General features: G+C 43.9%; 2 protein-coding genes across 2 annotated transcripts in view; both read right to left on the bottom strand.

Moving 5' to 3' along the window:
* The window catches only part of ISM1 (isthmin 1), a 49,375-nt gene extending 39,662 nt beyond the window's left edge, over positions 1 to 9,713 (bottom strand). The window contains exons 1-2 of the mRNA XM_008932986.3: positions 9,581 to 9,713; positions 136 to 372 (exon numbers count right to left, since the gene is read on the bottom strand). Coding sequence (XP_008931234.2) covers positions 136 to 372; positions 9,581 to 9,713 — 370 coding nt within the window. The remainder of the gene's footprint in view (positions 1 to 135; positions 373 to 9,580) is intronic.
* Positions 9,714 to 16,160: 6,447 nt separating this feature from the next.
* SPTLC3 (serine palmitoyltransferase long chain base subunit 3) overlaps positions 16,161 to 19,108 on the bottom strand; it is a 95,881-nt gene continuing 92,933 nt past the window's right edge. Inside the window, exon 14 of the transcript XR_001921264.1 lies at positions 16,161 to 16,225. The gene's annotated coding sequence lies outside the window, so the exon portion shown is untranslated. The remainder of the gene's footprint in view (positions 16,226 to 19,108) is intronic.

Consider the following 19,108-nt stretch of genomic DNA (forward strand, 5'->3'; position numbering starts at 1 on the left):
TCCATCTCTCCTCTCTCTTCCCTCCAGTGCCCTAGGGCTGGCAGGGGCAGCGCCGCACTCTCTCCTGCCACCGTGCGTGCGTGTTTGCAAGCGGCCGCCGCGCCTCCTGGCTCCTGCTGCTGCTTCCAGACCCACTTTCTCGCCCCCTCGCTCTGTGTCTGGAGAGGTATGTGTCGGATGCTTTTATACTGCCCTGCCTCCCTCCCCTGCTGTCCTCTCCCCTTGCTCCCCCCCTTTCCTTTCTCCCTTTCTGCAGCTCATGCTCCAGCCTAGCGTGTCCCCCCCCCACACCCTGCTCCCCTCCTCCCTGTGCCGACCTGCCCCTCTGCAAGCCCTGCTTTGCCAGGACACCCCACTGCTGCACCCAAACCCCTGTCCCACAGATAGCTGCACCTTGTGTCCCGACTGCCACCACTGCTCCCCTGCGACAGAGCTGCACTGAAGTGACACATCCCCTTCAGTGGTCTGTGTGTCCCTGGTAGGACTCGGGCCACTGGGGTTTGACATTCCTCACTCTTATTTCCCTTCCTCTTGCTTGCTGGCTGCCTCAGTGCCATGGAGAGAAAAATCCCTCTTAGATGGGAGGCCCCCAAATTTAAAAGTAACGTGGATTTGAAAATACGTGAAAGTCAGGCTTGGATTGTCACTTGCTGTAAGTCAGTATCTTTGCATCCAGTCTGAGGGAACCAGACCTCTTTCTGAGTGCTCAAGATACAACTCAGTGTAACAAGAACAAATACAGCTCAAATCAGTTTGAAGCATAAATAAAGTCACCTATCAAAAGACGGGAGTTTTGGAATCTTTGTCGTCGTTCTTCACAATTGGGAAGGTTATGTATAAGAATGAGGATACAAGCAATCATGGCCTGTGTGAGCGTGTCAGAGCTGGGAGGCTGAATTGGTACCAAAAGGTTCAAATGGGGAAAAAGTATTCCAAAACATTTTCAGCCTGAGACCAATGTACTCAGCAGGGTTCCTGCAATGTGAGGGTGAGATGTTCTTCCAGCGTACAGTGCCAGCTGGGACTGAGGTGATCGTGGGAGCCTCAGCCCACAGTGTGCCCGACCTGGAAAGCTGGCACATTTGGGGCATGAGGAGAGTTAGAGCTCGTGGGAGGTTTCTTTCATGTTTTGGTGCATCTGAAGGCTGTGGTCATGAATGAGTTGGAATGATGTCCCATACCCTTCCAGTCAGATGGTTTTCCCTTCCAGTGATAACCACTGTCCATGAATATGCAGGAATCAGGCAGGAATACAGTTAAAATAATTGCACTGGCGTATTGTTCAAGATGTGACCAAAAGCCACAAACCCCAAACCTTCAGATTTAAGGATTTTTAATCCACAAACATGTTCTGTGATAGCACTGCAGCAGGAACAGTCAGCTCAGGGGATCGTGCGGGGTAGGGACTTCCATGGGGCTGCCCTGAGCACGTCAGAGTGAGGTACAACCCCTCCATCTCATGAAATCACTTGTTGATAAATACCCAGTATCACACTGATACTCTTGGTTATGCAGCAAATCATCCAGACCTATTCCATATTACATAAAGCCATAACAGCCTGTGGGACTGTCATGTGGCTTTTAAAAAATGTGGTGCCTTTTTTTTTTTTTTTTTAACCCAAACATTCCTTGGGCTAATCAAAATACTGAGAAGATAAAAACACTGATGTGCTTCAGCTGTCATCGCTCGGCCTGGGCTCTCCTCCTGCCACCATCGCTGTGATCCTGGTGCCAGGCATGGCAGCGAGCACAAAATGGGGTGGTTACGGAGGCAGTGAAGAGGCACAAGTGTCCCCCAGGTTTGCCAAAGCCTGACTGTACCTAGTGGCTGTCAGTGGATCCCGGCTGCTGAAGGAAAGTGGAAACTTGGCATGTGAGATCTGTATTTCAGAGCTTAATAGTACAAATCGACAGCCAGAGTGAGACTGAAGGCTCGTAATGCGAAACAGTCCGAGTGACAGCCTGGTGGAAAACACACACATGGATCTGCTGCCGAGCTCTGGGTAACGCAAGTTCTCCCTCGCCTTATGAAACTGAACCAAGAGACATCTTTAATCCAGATGAGATGGGCCCGAGCTGGTGCGCATTCCCTCGTGGCACATTCGTGCATTAAGCTGTTGTGCAAAGCCAGAGAGGGGCAGAGCGATGCAGCCACTGGCACCGAGAAACTGAAGCCTCTTCCCACTGGAAGAAGTTGGTGTGAAAGTGGGGCTTGGGATAATGCCTGCGTGGCTGTGCTGGGGGTGACTGGGCAGTGTGCACACTGATGGGGGTGACTGCACAGTGTGCACACACGTGCACCAGAGATGCCCATTTAAATTCACAAACACTGTTAAATCAGCAGACGATTTCATCGGTGAATCCAGAAGGCTGAAACGCAACCTGGAGGGAAATGGGTTTAAAGGCAAAGGGGGAAGATCTCTTTTCCTGGCTGGGTGAACACTTGCTCCAGCAGCCACCATCTAGTCCCTGGAAAATGGAGTCAGGGTTCATCTGGGGAAGGAGATCCATCAGTAGCCTGAGTGGGATGCTGCTCCTGGGATATGGTTCTGGGCACTCAGCAGGGAGGTGGGTCTGACAGTGGTGCCGGAGTAAGGGAGGTGTGTTCCTTTGATAGCTCCTTCCCTGTGAAGGTACACAGCTCGCACCTCACTCCTCCACCTCCATCTTTTACCTTCCACTTCCCTTTGGTGATAAAGGCAGACTCAGCTCCTGTGCACTCACAGTTCCTCACCAGTGCCAGGGGAAACACACTGAGCCCAAGCTCTTCAAAACAGAGTTAGTCGCACACCTTTATGCAGCACTTGTGACACGATGAGTGTGGTACATGGTCAGGCGGTGTAGCTCAGCTGATGTGAGAGGAGTCAGCAAGCTGTGGTAGCTCACCTGGTGTCCTGCCTCTCCCCAAGCTTCCCAAGTTCTCATTGCACAGCTTCCAGAGGGGGTTGTGGCTGTCCACGTTGCAGCCTCTACCATGTGGGGAGGACTGTCTCACAGGGAGATGTTTCAGGGGTCTGTTGGCTCCAGTCATGACACTGCCAGATGAAAGTCCCCATAGTCTCCCCTACACCAGCCTGTTAACAAAAATGCCCAGCAGTTGTCCACAGCCACTGTGCCACCTTCAGTGTTCCAGGTCAGTGTTCCAGTGTCCAGGGCTGAATTTGTGATGTCCTGCTGGTGGTGTTCCTGTCTCCTGCCATGGCCATCGTGTCTGAACACCCCATGTGCTGTCCACCACGCTGCCCAGGGCCAACCCCTCTGCATCACTGGTGCAGGCACCTACACTTGGTGTTAGGAGTCCTGAAAAAACAGAATATTGCCTAACTGAGACACAGCACATTACAGAGGCTGGGTGGTCCTAGTGACTGAAATGAACAGTAGATCGATTGTACCTGGTCAAGTGTGAAAAATCCTCACTTTGGATGAGTGCCACCAGGTGACAACCTTCCAGGCCAGCATGAGAATAGCTGGATAAGGAGTGGAGAGAGAAAAAAAAAACCAGTATGATATAATATAAAACAACAAAACTCACTTTATATGCTTTATCTCAGAAGTGAGGAGGACACAGAGGTGGGAGCACCACTGGGTTTTATGTCAGAGTATCACTTGGGTCCTATGCCCCAGCTTTCCCAGTAGTTAAAAAGTGCTTACCTGCTTGTCCACTTTACCCCTTTCCTGTCCATCCTGGCATTGCTCCAGGATTGTGGAGGCATCCTGTCTGTAAGATCTGACAGCTTTTCAGAGCAGCATTGCTGGTAGAGCCCCATCTGCCCTCCTCAGCCTGCGCCCACTCCCAGGATGCCGTCGTTTCATCTTTAAGCCTGGGGGTTGCTTTAAAATTATCAGGGATGAAAACCTGGCTCCACTGAAGTCCTTGGCAAAGCTCCCATTGACTTCAGAGGAGCCAGGATTTCACCCTAAGACGCTTTGTAGATTATTGGTGAATGGAAAGCATACGTCTGGCTTCTTGAGGGTTATTATTGTTGGTGGTGACCTCTGCTCTGGCAAGCATTGAGCAAGGCTGGGTTGAGACAGATGGCTAAAGCTTTCCCTGCCACTTCCCCTGCTTCCTCACAGGGGCTTTGCTTTACGGCTCATCATCTTGGATGCTGCTTATCAAGGAATACCTTCCCCGTCGCCTGCCAGTGGAATTTAATGCCTGTTTGCCCACATTCCCCTTCCCCCAACGCCAGCAGATCAGCAGATAGGAGACAGAATGGCTGATTAGCTTCTAGCTCCAACCTCTTAGCTATAAGCTGCAAATGCACACACAAGGGTCTTCTTAAAAAAAAAAAAATAAGAGGGAAAAAAAAAAGAATAACATTCCCCTGCAGGCAACCTAAGTCTTTCTGTGACTCATGGTTCCTTTATCTCAATAAATTACAACTTGAATAGTAGTCACCCTCTTTTTAAAAGAACTGATTAGCTTAGAGTTCTCCATTTTCCTGCTTCTTCTAGTGCTTTCCTTCCCATCTATGTATTTTGCCACCAGCTGGGGTCAAGATTTCTGAATTCTGCGGTGCCTCAGGTGACAGGCTGGAAATTCATCGGCCACTTTATTAAAATTTGCAGCAAAAGGGGAAATGTATAACGAGTCTGAATTATGGGATATGGAAATGGAGAAAACTGTCCAGCCCAGTTTCCCAACTGTTAGGTGTTTTTATTTTTAAATACCAAATTCTGTTTATTTTACACTCTGCCACATTTTCACTTTTCAATATGCTGCACATTTTTGTACTGATGATGTGCAACTGCAGTGTAGCATTTGCCAAGATGTGGCAGTAGGGGACTGTGGGAATCAGCATGCCGGGCAGTGCTTTTCCAAAGTGCCCAAAGAGCCTGAATTCCGCTGACTTTCACAAGAGCTTGCCACAAGGCAATTTTTGCCTCTTTAGAGAAATGCAGTGAAACCAGCAACCCCCTTCCCTCTGAACACAGTTCAGGCACTGCAGAAGTACCTGAATTGGCATAGTGGACCCAAGTGTTCAAGAGTAAAAGCTCGGTTCCCTGATTGAGTCACCTTGTTTGGTGAGTCACAGCACATCAGCTGAGGCTTTCCCGGTGGTTTTCCAGCAGCAGTGCCAGGCATGGGGCAGAACTGGCCCCCCGGCCCAGAGCAGAGAGGCGGCCCCCTGTTTTGGCAGCAGTGAGCCATTAAATTGGCTCATCCACTGAACCAACTCAGCCAAATTTGTCATTAAATTGAAATTATTACATATAATAACAAATAATGTGGCAGCTCACCCTGTGTGTACCTACACAGGTTCTGAAGGGAAAGTGCTTTACAGGAACACTGGTGGGAGCCAAGAGCAGAATGAGGAGGTGATCCTGGCCCAGCTGATGGCTGAAAAAGTTGTAAATCACCCCAAGGGGTTGTGTGACTGAGCTTTGAGTTGCCTGATCACTTCTGACAGGTCTTGCACTATGTTCAGCAGTGTAGCAGAGGAGCAGCCAGCCTTTCTAATAGTAAAAAAAAAATAGACAAACACAGCAATTCACACCTTCCACAACTATGGTTTTCAACCCTTCACCTCCCCAGGGAAAAAAATCACATTACTGACTTGCAATTGGCTTTTTTTCAAGACTACTTTTGTGACTCTGGAGATCAGAAGCTTTAAATAAATAGATAAATAAATAAATAAATAAAACCAATAATAATAGAACCAGAAAGCCAGCTGAGGCTGAAGGACAGCTCTGCAGCAGGAAAGGGAAAGGAGGATTTCATAGCAACTGCTATGATGGTGGGTGAAATGAAGGGCTGTCTCCTTTAGGAGACATTACCAGAAGACCTTCATTCCCACAGGCAAAGAAAATAGAGCTCATTTATTGGTGGCTTCAGATGATATCACCTGAATTCACTCAGGTGATTTAACACAGCTGTAGCGCAGCCTGTGCAAGGTGATTAGAACTGCTACCGTGTTGCTGCCCTGGCACAGGCAAGGATCTGCCTGGTCTAGTTAGTTATGCCTCCTGGACAGGGTATTTGGGGATTTTATTTTGTTGGGTTTACTCAGTGGGTTCCTCTGCTTGATAGTTGACACTTTGTATTTCCTAATATCTTTGTGTAGTGCTTTGTCAGGTCAAAATTATGCCACATCAATGAAACATTCCGTTTTGAAACCTGCATATTCTAATGCCTCTCATGCTCAAGTGCTGAATTTACACTGAGGTTTCTCAGCTCAACTTTGAGCCAGTGCTTTAGTAATCAAATAGTATTAATGATAAACATCCCCTTCTATAAAGCAAATGTTTCCAGATAAACACTGCACACCACAAACTGACGCAAGTGGAAAAATGCCACAATCCTGTCATTAAAGAAGGACTTTGTTCAACAAAGGTGGCAGAAACATGAAGAGTGAGGGCAGCTTTTTTCCCCTGCCATTTGCCTCTTTCTCTTTCCCCAGATCTGAGCCTGACGACAAATGCTATATTCCCTGCAGACATCTGAATGATCGGCAACAGGTCTTTTAAAACATCCATGTTTTCTGAGATGCAAGGAAAAAGCTCTTAGGGGAAGGAAATCTTTGTTCTGTAGGGATTGTGACAACGAGCTCAGCAAAGGCATTTCTGTTACACAGACATTTGGCTGTAAGGAAACAGTAAGAACAGTTACTACTGCAGGTGAAGAAATCATTTAAATTAGCACATGTCCCTTAAAATTTATTTTTTTAAAGCTGCTGAGGTCTAAATTAATTTCTCCTGGACTAAGGATGGTCGTTTGGATTAGATGCTTCTTCTACCAGGTTGGTTTTTGTTCCTCCCGTAGGGCAGCATTTTGCCTGCGACAGCAAACAGTGAGGGACTCCCTGGGGAATGCCCCAGCTAGTAGAGGACAGGAATAACTTGAAATATGCCTTTAAAGGAGGGTGACATTATGTCAAATAAGGCAACAGAGAAAGAAAACAGAGATTCTGGGGCCTCTCATCTAAAGTATTCAATTCTAAGAAAATCGTTCTCTGCTACCCAAGTTCAAGTGTGCTGTCTGGCAAACAAATGTGCACATTGCTGGTGCTCTCAGGCGCAGTTTGGATAGCAACAGCTTCACCTACTGTCCATGGTGGGATGTAAAAGTCTGAGTGGATCTGGGTGAGATGGTCAGAGCACAGAGAGAAGCTTCAGAAAGATGCTCTGACTCCTGGAGTGTGCTAGTAAATAGCGGGCACGGAGCACAGACACCCACCAGGCACTGGTGAAATCACACAAATGTCTCTCCTGGTCCTGCCAGAAGCAGAACTTGTGGACAAAGTGCTGCAGACACATGTCTGGGCTGGCTGAAGGCTCCTCTCTGCACAGCTGTGCTGGCTTTACAGCCACCTCGGGAGAGAAGGAGGGACGGCGGAGAACGGATTGAACGTGCAGCACCTTGGTGCCTGCGGCTGAGGACATCGCTAAGATCAAAGCACATGTTCATTCAGGGCAGCTGACCTGCCTGTGGAAGATTTTCGCTCCTCTAGTACCCTGAAGACAACAGCAAGTGTGAAACAAAACGGCTCGGAAAAAGCAATACCTGGAGCTCCACCTTGCTGCATGAGACAGTTATTTGCTGCTAGTGAACAACTAAGAGTTTTCTTCCCTCTTTATTCGTAATATCCTCGCACAGTAAGAACTGGCTTCAGGAGGAGGTGCCACCCTACACAAATCCTCTCGGGAGGCTTTAGAAAGACTGGTACAAAAAAGGGGGGCGCGAGTCACTGTAAACAGCACAGCCCCATCTGATCAAGCCTTGTTAAATAACATTGTTCATTTTATGCAGTTATATCATGTAACAGTTTATACATTTCCAGTGCATTTTCTTATACATAATGTCATTCTTTCAAAATGTGTGATGTGTGGGCTTATTGTTGCTTATTGAAGCTGCTGGCAGTGGTTTTTTTCTGGAAAGCCAACCAGTCTGACCAGCTGGCAGGGCAGTCAGGCCAGCCCCTTGCAGTCTTAGTTCCAGTCACCTTTTCACAAGATTAAAAACTCAGAGGCAGTTTCTAGCCCTAGATCCACAAAGCAGGTGGTTGATAAGATTGTTGGCTCAAGAAAATAGGAACTTTGTGGCTGGGCCCGCTATAAAAGAAAATTCTTTTCCATGATTTACAAATAAATGAACTTCAGTGGAGGCAGGATCAGACGCTGTGTATGAAGAACTCTTTTTACTGTATATGGAGACAGTAGAGAGATCTTTTTTAAACAAGAAACAACTTCAAACAGAATGAGAAATAGAGAGAAGGGATGGGGGGGGGTGGAGTAAATTAACCCTTTTTTGACTTCTGGTTCTTAACCTCAAGTAGCTTTTTCATAGATCCCCGGAGGAGTTTTTCTGTAAAATACTACAATTTACAAGTAGGCTTAACTACAACATGTTGTTTTTCAACCACAGAGAGACAGGAAAAGATCCAATTGACACCTGCTTCAGACAACAAATGGGACACAAAAGATGAAACTCATTTCAAAGGGTCTATTTGTTTGTCCCTTGTCATGGATTAAACCAGAGGGGCCACTATTTCGGGATGGATTCTGCTCCTATTCCAGTCAACGGAAAAAAAAAAGCCTATTTGTGTGAATAAGGCAGAACCGGCCCCTTGGCGAGGAAGCGAGTTGGTTGTTGCTGAAGTTTTACTGACAATTCTGTAGTAAGCGGGGATATAGTACTTCTGAAATGCTCGATTTGCAAGCCAGATGTTTGAAATATGAATATTCACACTTGCAGAACTTTAAACAGACCGATGAAAGTTTACTGAAAAACAATTGGGAATACAGGAATTTTTTTTAAGAATGCAAGGCACCACAGTACGTTTTAGAAATAGGTTTTCAATTATTTGATTCAAGTCTAACTTAATTTAGAAAATTCTTCCTGTCTAAAGCAATTTCTTCCTGTCTAAAGCAATTTGTGTGTGTATGCGTAAGAAGAGAGAAAAATTGCTGAAATTATGCTTTTCAGAAATTCAAACCCAATGAAAAAAACACGACTACTTCATTGCCAGTAGTTTCATTAAAGGACATAACGAGACGCCGAAGCAAAAACTCCAAATATCAATATCCTTAACAGATTGTGCAGGGGTTGTGTTTGCAGAGCTCCCCTAGACACGTGCCCCTCTTTGCACTTTCTGTTTCGGTCCCGGCGTCCCCCTCCCTGGGTGTGGGTGAGGTCGGGAGCTGCTCAGCTCCAACCCAGCTCTGTCTGCCCAAAGGAGAAGGAAAAAAACCCCAAACCCCTGACATGAACGTTTTGGCAGCTCTTTGTTTCAAAGAGAACAGAACTTTGTCTACCGCTTGCTGTCCTTCACTTTTTCATGGATGTGTCGGTGGACGGGGTTTCCAAATTCCTGTCCCTGCAAAGCAGCAAACCAGATTTTGTCCTCGGATACCTGTCTTTAATCCCCTGGAGCTGTGCTGAGTTTGGTCCACACATTAACTTTTGCTTGTGTATTTAATCACTGGGGGGGGTTGTGGTAGTTCGACCCTGGACTGTTATCTGCTGTTCTGCTCTTGTGATTAATCACACAATCGCTTTTTTTTCTTTTCTTAAAGCCTTCAAACTTCAACCTACATAAGTGGGTTATTTATTTAAACTTGCATTGCTAATGCTGACATGTATAGAGGAAACAATGAAGTCCAAGAGCCTCCAAAGCAGAAGGCAAATCCCGGTAGCCGCAGATTTTAACTCCCACCTCCTCAGCCCTGAACGCTCTGGCCTCAAAGCTGCATTTGGGAGTCTCACCCATGGTGACATTTGCTGCTGCAGAACACCCAGAGTTTGGAGGCCACCACAGTCAGAGGAGGCTGCAGAAAGTGGACTGTGTAGACAACGGAGGAGCAGCCAAATCCATAATAACTGGTGTGTCACACAGCAGCAGCTCCAACACACGCATGAGAAGGTAGTGATGGTGCACAGGGAAGTGCTAACTATGAATTTCCTGCCTTTTGTAGCCCCTTCCAACAGCGTTAAAACGCCATTAAGAAATAATTTTGTGCTAAATGCTAGGTTTTAGCATCCGTTTACTGAGGTGCTTGAAATCTGATTTCTGCCCTTTTAACTCCCGATGGTTCCTCGATGCTAAAGGACACACGGGTTTTGCAGTCAGTTTAACTCTTCTAATTTGAAAATAGTACAACTTAAATACTGGGGTGTAACTGCCCCCTTTCTGCAGGTAGGGATGATGCAAACATAAAGCGTGTTCCAATCTGCGGGAATGATCTATACGAGTATAAAGCACCTTTAGCTGTTAACTCACCTTCATTAGGGTTTTCATTAATTTAACAGTTTCAATTAAAAAATTCATACCTCCTGACTGAAATAGATAAAAACAATCTGTGTGTAAATAGATTATATAAAAGGACTGGAAGGCATGGGAATTCCTGCTTAATAATGCAATTAGAGACACTAGGGCTGAAGAGATCATTTGGATGTGCATGAAATTCAAGCTGCTGATTGTAGATGCATTAGATAACAAAAAATAGCAATGGTTAAGGGTGCTGAGCCTGAATCCTTCCCCAAGAATGTCAAGAAAAGTCAGCCATGTTATAATTAATAACTAATAAATAAACTAATTTAAAGTGGACAGCATTTAGCATTGGGTGGGGGGAATGAATACGTAAATGTTTAAATTGGTTTGCCTCCTTCTTGTGATCATCAAGCCTACAGTAACTTTACAATGGCAGCTTTCATTCTGGCTCTAGAAAACACATGGCAATCCTCTCGGAAGCAGATCCTCTCGGAAGCAGTCAGACTACAAACAGTTCTGGTTTGTGTAGTGCAGTGGTTATATCTATAATGACATCTACTTAATGTAGAAATCAGTACCAAGTCAAATAGTTGATACAACCTTAAAGAAACAGAGGACTTGCAAGCTTAACATGAAAAGAGAGATGATACCTTCCAGCCAAATACCAGATAAAGCTTACCTGGCCTTGCAGAAAGACTCCTGCCTGAGGTGATTAAATGAACTGAGCAATCGTGGTTGAAAGGGCAAAACTCTGCCACTGACTGAAAATTATTTAAACAATAAATATTAAAAAAGTAGAATAATTAATTCATCTACATGTGTGTCTATTCATCTATCTATCTATAAAAACCTGAGATGTGATTGTTACATTTAGCAGGTAACACAAAATGATAAAGCTAAACAGAGCTGAAGGAAAATGGGAACAAACTCCATTCCAAGTAGACAATGCAACAATGAAGAAAGTCCAAGCAGAAAAATGTAGCGGAAATGATGTTGCAAAAATACTCCCCCATGCATTGCTTGATGCTCAGGGAAACCTCCTAACCTGGGTGCCAGCATGAATGATCAGCAGTTCCTGACAGAGCTGGGAAGAGCTCAGAAGAAAAAGCTGTGAAGGGTGGGGAGAAAACAATGCTGAAAATATCCTCTTGCTGTCATTTCAGTTAGTATCTTAAGTGGTAACTCTATATCAAAACTAGAAACAAAGAGATAAAATCCACAGGACAAGTGGGGCCAAGGGAACTTTCCTGTGTGAGAAGGGGCCTAGACAGACCAAAAGGAAGGAAGGGAGCACACACACACTCGTGGACAGAATAAGGTCTACTAAAAAAGCAACTGGTTTGCACAAAGGGGAATGATCTCTTCCATCCTATCGGACAGAGACAACACAGCATCCTTAATTGACAACACTTCTAAAATCAAAAAGGACCATGCTTTTTTATAAATAATACCCAGCACTGTAGAAATGAGTTGTGGGATTCAGACAGGAAAGTACTGAAACCAGAAGAATAAAGAATTTCTCTGTAAACCTAAGCATTTTTACAAGACCAAAATCTCTTCCCCAGATAGCATAATATTAGCAGAATCAGTGGTGTTCCATCTAGTTTTTCATGTGGACTCTTGCATTTTTTTCCAGTAGGCACATGGATTCCTGTGCAGTTCCTGAGCCTACTGACATTGCTTTTGCTTTTCTCAGCTGCCTGTTGCTGCCCCACAGATTCATAAACTGCCGCCTGAAAGTCTCCTGTCTAAAGGATTTCAGCCCTGAGAGCTCAGGACACAGTCATCTCAAGACCAATTAAAAAAAAACAACTAGTGATGGGAATGGAAAGATTCTCCATTGGACTTAATTATCTAGGGCAAGGAGAAAACATCCCTTTCATCCAGGAATTGCATAATTGTTTATTATGTGCTACAGTCTCTGCTTTAAAATGAATGACAAAACTCGAATTAAATGGAAGGAAGATTTGACCCATGAGGGCTCAGACATTTTGAAGCATCTGATTTGCTGATCACTGACAAAAAAGAACCTGGCAAAAACAGTTCAGTACTTAGACAATATACTTGCAACGTTTGATAAGCCTCTCTCTCCCCCCAAAAACCCAAACCAAACAAGAAACCTTGGCTGATTCTGCCTGTCTTTATAGTGTATGTGTGAATTTACGAGAGAAACTAAGTTTGCCTATTGCCCAAGTGGAAGTCCAGGCCATACAGAGCAAATAAACTTTGCATGTAATTTGGGGGTTTCCTTAGGCCCAGGAATGTGTTCATTTATCTCTTATAAAGTAGAGGTAGAGCATAGGAAATCCAGAAATAATCAACACTCAAAAGACTGGTCAAGGCTATCATTACAAATAAAGAAACCAGGCTAAGAGACCAGTTGTAGTCCATGTTAGGCTGACAAACTGGATTTTAAATTAAGTTTTAGCTGGAATGAGTTTCTGAAGTTATTTTTAGCCTCAGCCATGTGAGAAGCACATGGCTCCATAAATACATTCATTCCCCTCAAGAATAAGTTAACGGGGGTGGGGTGTGTGGAAGGAAACAACCTAAACAATTCATTTAAAGTTAATAACCCAGTCGAGAATTTTATGGCTTTGTTTTTGAAACATTTGTCATAAAAGTGATTCATTTTTGCACTAACATGCATTCACAGACCAACAGTGAATGGGATAGTAGAGTGATGGGAGGATCCAAATGGGCCTTTCTTAGCCTACAGCATCTATGGTCCACCCCACCCCCTGAGCTCACAAGAGCATTTTGGTGCAGCTGTGGTGGGCTCTGGCTCTGAAACACCCCACAAAGGAACCTGCCCTTTCCTCTGCTCTTACAGAGAGGGCTTGGGGAGAATCAGCCTGCAGGCATCACTTTGGAAAACTGCACACAAGGAAAAAAGTACAGAACAGAACAGTCATGCAATAATGTTCATTTTCCCCAAATATACAGGGAGGGACTCACTGAACGCCCCGAACACATTTAGTCTTCCAGTGGAAGAGGGCTCTTCCAAGAGAAAGGACTTGTGCAATAGAGATCTAGTCTGTTTTCCCAGCTACATCAGCAGATCTTACAGAAAGGCAGTAACTCCTCTACAAACCTCCTCTCTCCTCTGGGTGGAGATAAAGATGACAAAGGACTAGTGCAATTAAAGTGTATCATGATGTCCTCAGTCTGCAAGCGTTTCAGTCAGGAGATGCTCCTCAGCTTTAGAAAACAAAACAAAAAAAAAAAGGGAAAAAAATAAAAAGGAGAGATAAATGGGCCTATGGAGCTTGTTTATTCTGGTTCATCCCCTGACCCAAGAGGTCACAGGCCAGTTGCTTTGGTGTTGCAGCTCCCTGGGTCTGAAGGTTGATGAGCATATTCAATCCTGGTAGGAGAGCAGACACACAGGGCTTGGCTGCTTCTGCAAGACAGAGGCATTTGGGGTTTTCTGTGAAGCTGAAAGAGGCACCAAATTGCTGACATGAAGGTGAATTTGGCACCCTGTCTGGAGGTGACTCTCTGAGGGGTCTCCAGGACCATCTGTGGCCAACGGGGTCATGAAACAAGCGCAGCTGGAGCTCTGTGCTGGTGAAGGGCCTGGAGGACCTTAGCTGGCCACTCCAGTTTTGCAGCTTTATTGTTTATTTTTGTCGTGCTGGCTGGGAGGTGTAAGGATTTTTCCCTCATTTTTCACAACTGCTTTGTTACATTGGATTTCCTCTGGCAGATGATCCACATAAAGGTTAAAATAAATGCAGTTCTATAAAAGCAACAAAAGGGACTTCATTGGGTGAAATGGCAATGAACTGTAGTTTTTGGCATGCTGAAGCCTGGGTTTCACCTCTCTGCTCTGTATGTCCATGTGTGTATTTCTGACTATGGACTTGATTTTCTTAAACTCTACAGAGGAGTTTATCTTTGGTTACTTCTACTGTGGACTACTGGCTTTGCCCCTTTTCAACTCACAGATCAAAGATGCTATGTAAAAACAGTGCAATTATGACTAAAATAAACACTTTAAACTCTGTGATTTCATCCAGTTTTTTTCTCCTAGGTTTGTATTAACACTCATGTGACTCAATCAGCATTGGTAGCAATAAAATACACACGATAATCCCCTGCTGATCCATCATTTGTACCCAGAAGACTCAAGTTGTGCAACTTGTAGTTTATTTCCTTTTTCCAGCCCCTGTCAAAAGTACATGCCCTTATGAAGGGTACATGTGATACTTAGGAATCAAAAGAACAGCTAATTAATTACATCCCACCTCCTCATATGGAAAATGGATCTAAACTAGCATCTAAAACACAATGTGTTTGCTTTAAATAGCCAAATGCTGAGGGACCAGAGTGATCTGTGGGGAATTTTTGGCACCATATGAAGATTCTTTCAGCCCTCGAATCCCCCACCCTTGAATTCTGTGGTGGGTTAGTAGGGAAAGGATATAAAAATGTGGAATTTTTTTTAAAGGCTTTTCTCTTTGTTTTCTATTCTCCTTGGCTGCGCTCTTATATTTTTAATACCGTATAATAGTAAGGAACAAGGAGGGTCATTCAAAAATATTTTTTAATCTTTATTAGAAACAGATTTTTTTTTTCGCCTTTTGCTGCTGCTGGACCACATTTACCTACAAAGTCCTAAAATGGTTGAAAGAACTGCAACCACAGCTTCTACTTAGGGGTTTTGAGGGGTGCCCACACAAGTCTGAATGACTGCTGGCAGTGGAGAATACCAGGCTCTCACCAAGTTTTTACGTGCTGCTGACCACTTCAGTACCAAGGCATTTCCCAGGGGTCCAAAATTAGATACCAGAATTGCTCTTTTGCTTCTGAAACAAAAGAGATGCTTTGCTTAGCCCTGACTTTTTCCACTTAGCCCCCCTTTCATTAAGGCATATTTAACTTTAATTCACCGTGATGGCACAGTGGGATAAATTTAAGGGTTTTGGTGAATGAGGAAGGGACTGCTCATGTATTAATAGCCATGAAGTGCCACAGCAGCAAGAGATGAAGGAAACACTTGGTCTCAGCTGTGATGGGAGTTAGTTCTCTTGCTTCCAAGAGTACATGTACAATTGGGCTTTTTTATGGCTTTATATATACTTGCACTTTCAGACTTAATTCTGTCTGCACCAGAAAAGGAACTCTAAATGTCTGAGGAAGGCTTCTGTAAGGAATAAGAAAGGCATAGGGAATATGAGGTTTTAGAACAGAAGGTTTCATAATTCAGAAGTATTAAGGCTGCCCCAGCCTATTCCAGTAGTGGGGATGGATGCCTATATTTGCTTTTCCTTCATCCCACATGCTGTACAATCCCAGCATTTATTGCCATTGGCAGAAATGAACAATAAAGCCTCCTATCACTGGAATTAATGGATTTCTTCCACCTGTGGGCATTTCTATGTCCTGCCCAGTTTGTAAAGCATAATCCATTCCCCCAGCTTCCATGCCATGGAGAAGATCTCTCATTTCTATATAAAAGAAGTTAAACTTGCTGCTAATAGTTATTAAGACTGATTAGATGATCCCAGTGCCTCATTTATGCACACAGGCACAGCTACTGGGAATTGAATTGCTGACATCACCTCCTATACTATTTGGAATGTAACATCAGACTATTAGGAACATTAATATAAACTAGCAGTCATATTTAAAAACAAGTAAACAACAATTAAAAAACCTCATAAAAATTAGAAACACATAATATTAAAAGGAGGAAAATGTAAATGTTTACATACAAAAATGTTGACATACAAAAAAAAAAGTAATATAAAAAGAACAGCCATTTACCTTGTGTAACGCTTCTCCAGATGTCTGGGCTTCTCCATTCTTATTTTTGACTTTTAAAAAAATTCTCAGATGATTAGAGAAAAAATAATCATTAAAAAAGCATAGCCATTTTAAAATCCCAGGAAACATCCTTATTAGACCGTATGCATCCCACCTCAGGCTCTTTGATGTAGTTACAATGGAATTTTTTTTTCTTCATAAAGAATGGGGGAAAGGCAACTCCAGTAAATACTGTGTACCTACAAAAATAAATGGATAAACATCATGTCACTCTGAGTTATCTTGGGAAAAACATCCAGCAGAAAATACAGCAACATCACAGACATGCAGACCAAGTATCTTAAACCAGGCAAAGTATCTATTATTGCTTGTTTTTATCTTTCTCTAAAGGGAAGCTATGTTTGACCTCTAAGGAAGGTCAACAACTTAATTATTGTACTCGAGACAAAGCTACTCTGTGCACAGGAAATGAAAGCTAAAGAGAAGCACTTTGAAAAGAAAGACGTTTTACTCTCTTAAATAAATGAGACCTGCAAAATTCAATATTGTTTTCATCCTGACCAAGCCTTCTGGCTGGATGCTAAGTGATGTTCATTGGGTAAAGACAGGAAATCCAGGAGCCTTCCTGCCTTTGCAACACAAGTAGCAGGGCAAAGCAGCTTGGAAGACAGTAAAAGAAAAAAAGGCTGTACAGGGAGGGCTATCACAATCATACTTCATTAGAAAGCCAAATCCACTTGCTTGAGGAATGAACACCTTGAGGCATTTTGATTAAAAAAAACCCCATTCACTTCTTATTTTAGGACACTGCTTAGAAGAGGATAGCTTGGATCTTCTGAGGAGATGCAGTTGGAAGAACAAGGAAGAGGAAGAGCAGTTGGGCTCTGTGATGTGCCACCTTCTGACAGAGCACCTAACACTACAGTTAATCCAAATACACCCAAACAGAAAGAAAAACAAACAAACAAACAAATGGATGTGTCACCATCACAAACTATAAGCACTGTGCTCTGGTGCTGAGCTTTATAACTAATACTGCTCTGCCAGCTTGTACCTCAGTTTTCACTTTACTGCCATATGTTGGAGCTATGGGAGGTTTGAGTGATCTTTAAAAATGCTGTGCTGTTATCTGGGTCTGAGCTGACTGGTGCTGATCAGCCCAGAAGGAAGGACAGCCTGTAGCTCACTGAAAGCAAGGAACAGCACAGCAGGAATGTGGAGCATTAGGTTTACGGAGAGAATCCAGCTTCACCCAAAAGCTCAGAAAAGGGATGCTATTCACCAGTGTTGGAAAGCCATAAATCTTTAACTGGAGTGGTCTGGCAAAGGGTAAATCACCAGCCACATGCCTTTTCCAGAGAAAACATGCCATTTCCAGTGAATAATGCAAAGACTGCAGCCCTGCTCTGGGTGGGGGATGTGTCCACTTTACCATCAATGTCCAGATAAAAACAATCTTGGAGCGTTCCTAGTCAGAAGAACATGGACAAGCATTTGTGTGTGTGCTACCTCTTTCTAGAGCTTAACAATAACAAACTTTGTGCCCATAAGCAAGAACCTCCACAGAAGTGGCTGGATTGTCACCAGTGCAGTGTTGCAGCTTCTCCTGTGGTTAATGGGAATTGCCAGCAGAGCACACTGTGACAGCCAGGCTGCTTCTGGACTGAAGACCAGATCTCCCACCACCCAGCATTGTAGCATGGCCTATTCCCACCCTGGGGCACAGCCAAGAACTGCTGCTCACCAACACCCCTGGTCCTCCATCTCAGGCTCTGAAATACCTCCCTGGTGTTGTATGGAGGAGGGTGAGAAGTCCAAGAGGGTGAGGAAATCCCTTCTGGCTCCCTACCTGACATATATCCCCGCCTGTGGGGCTGGCTGCTGCTGCTCATTTTTGGCAGCTTACCTGCTCACTGATGACTTAACTGGATGATGTTTTTTAAGAGCACCCCAGGGATTTACAGCTCATGTTACATTTTAAGTCACAAAGAACTTAGGAGCCTGCATTTATAGTAATGCAAGTGGCAAATCAATAAGGTAGGGGACCTGTGGAAAAATCAGTAGCAGTCATGCAATGGGAAGCTATCTTAACCCCAACTCACAAGGAAAATTATGTTAGTTTGCACGGATAACTTAGTACTGGCATTTCTTACCATTTGAGTACCTGACAAATTTTTTCTTACCTGAAAGGAAGGACAATACGAACCACTCTGTCTTGAAGGGTTTATGAGCTTTAAGAATGCCAGAGTGACCTTTTCCAATCCAACATCATCATTTATCCAACAGATCTTTTCAGATGTTTTGAACTCTCTGATTTCCACAGGGCCTTGTTTCTTGTCTCAGAGCTGTCCTAAAACTAGACCCCTTCCATGTAATTGGTGTGTGTGATACCTGACAACACTCAGAGATGCAGGATATTCACTACTGATGATAAGGTTTTTCAGAGGGAGAAGAAACAACTAAGTTTCGAGTTCAAACATTCTGCCTTTCTCCAACTTGTGGAAAAATGGGGAAAAATTGTCCTAAGCAGGCAAACTTTTTCAGGAGTTTGTGCAGTGGCTGAGCACAGAGTGGTCTGGCTAATGAGAACAACCGATTATGCAGATTTAACACAAACACATTTTAGGATGGCTAGGATTGGATTCAGTCTGTCCCCATATACGTACTGACAAAGCCCACAGCCTGCATCTGGGCCAAGGCTTTCACAGTCACTGGTTCCAGGATGTAAACTGTCATCTGCAGTCTTTGTTCTCAAATGTCCTCAAAAACCTTGCATTTTGCTGGTTTAAAACACATGTTCAGAGGACTTTGCTTTACTGAGTGTTGCAATTTGCCTCATAGACTTGACCTGTCTTGTTTATTTACCACTATGGTATATCTGCAACTTTTCCAGCAGCTGGTTTATTTATTTTTTCCTTTCAAATCCTTCATAACAATAATGAATAGCTTGGGGGCAAGAACAAATCATTGCAGGACCTTGATAAAAATACCCTCCTGATTTATCAATTTGCTCACTTAATATGTGTAACATTTTAGGTAGTGACGTTTAAAAACTATTTTGTACCACCATTTTTGTTATCAAAACTATGCTAACTGGTGTCATTTATGTCACCATCTCTTTA

This window comes from Manacus vitellinus, unplaced genomic scaffold (assembly GCF_001715985.3).
Source record: "Manacus vitellinus isolate BGI_N305 unplaced genomic scaffold, ASM171598v3 scaffold_38_pilon, whole genome shotgun sequence".
Classification (NCBI taxonomy): Eukaryota; Metazoa; Chordata; class Aves; order Passeriformes; family Pipridae; genus Manacus; species Manacus vitellinus.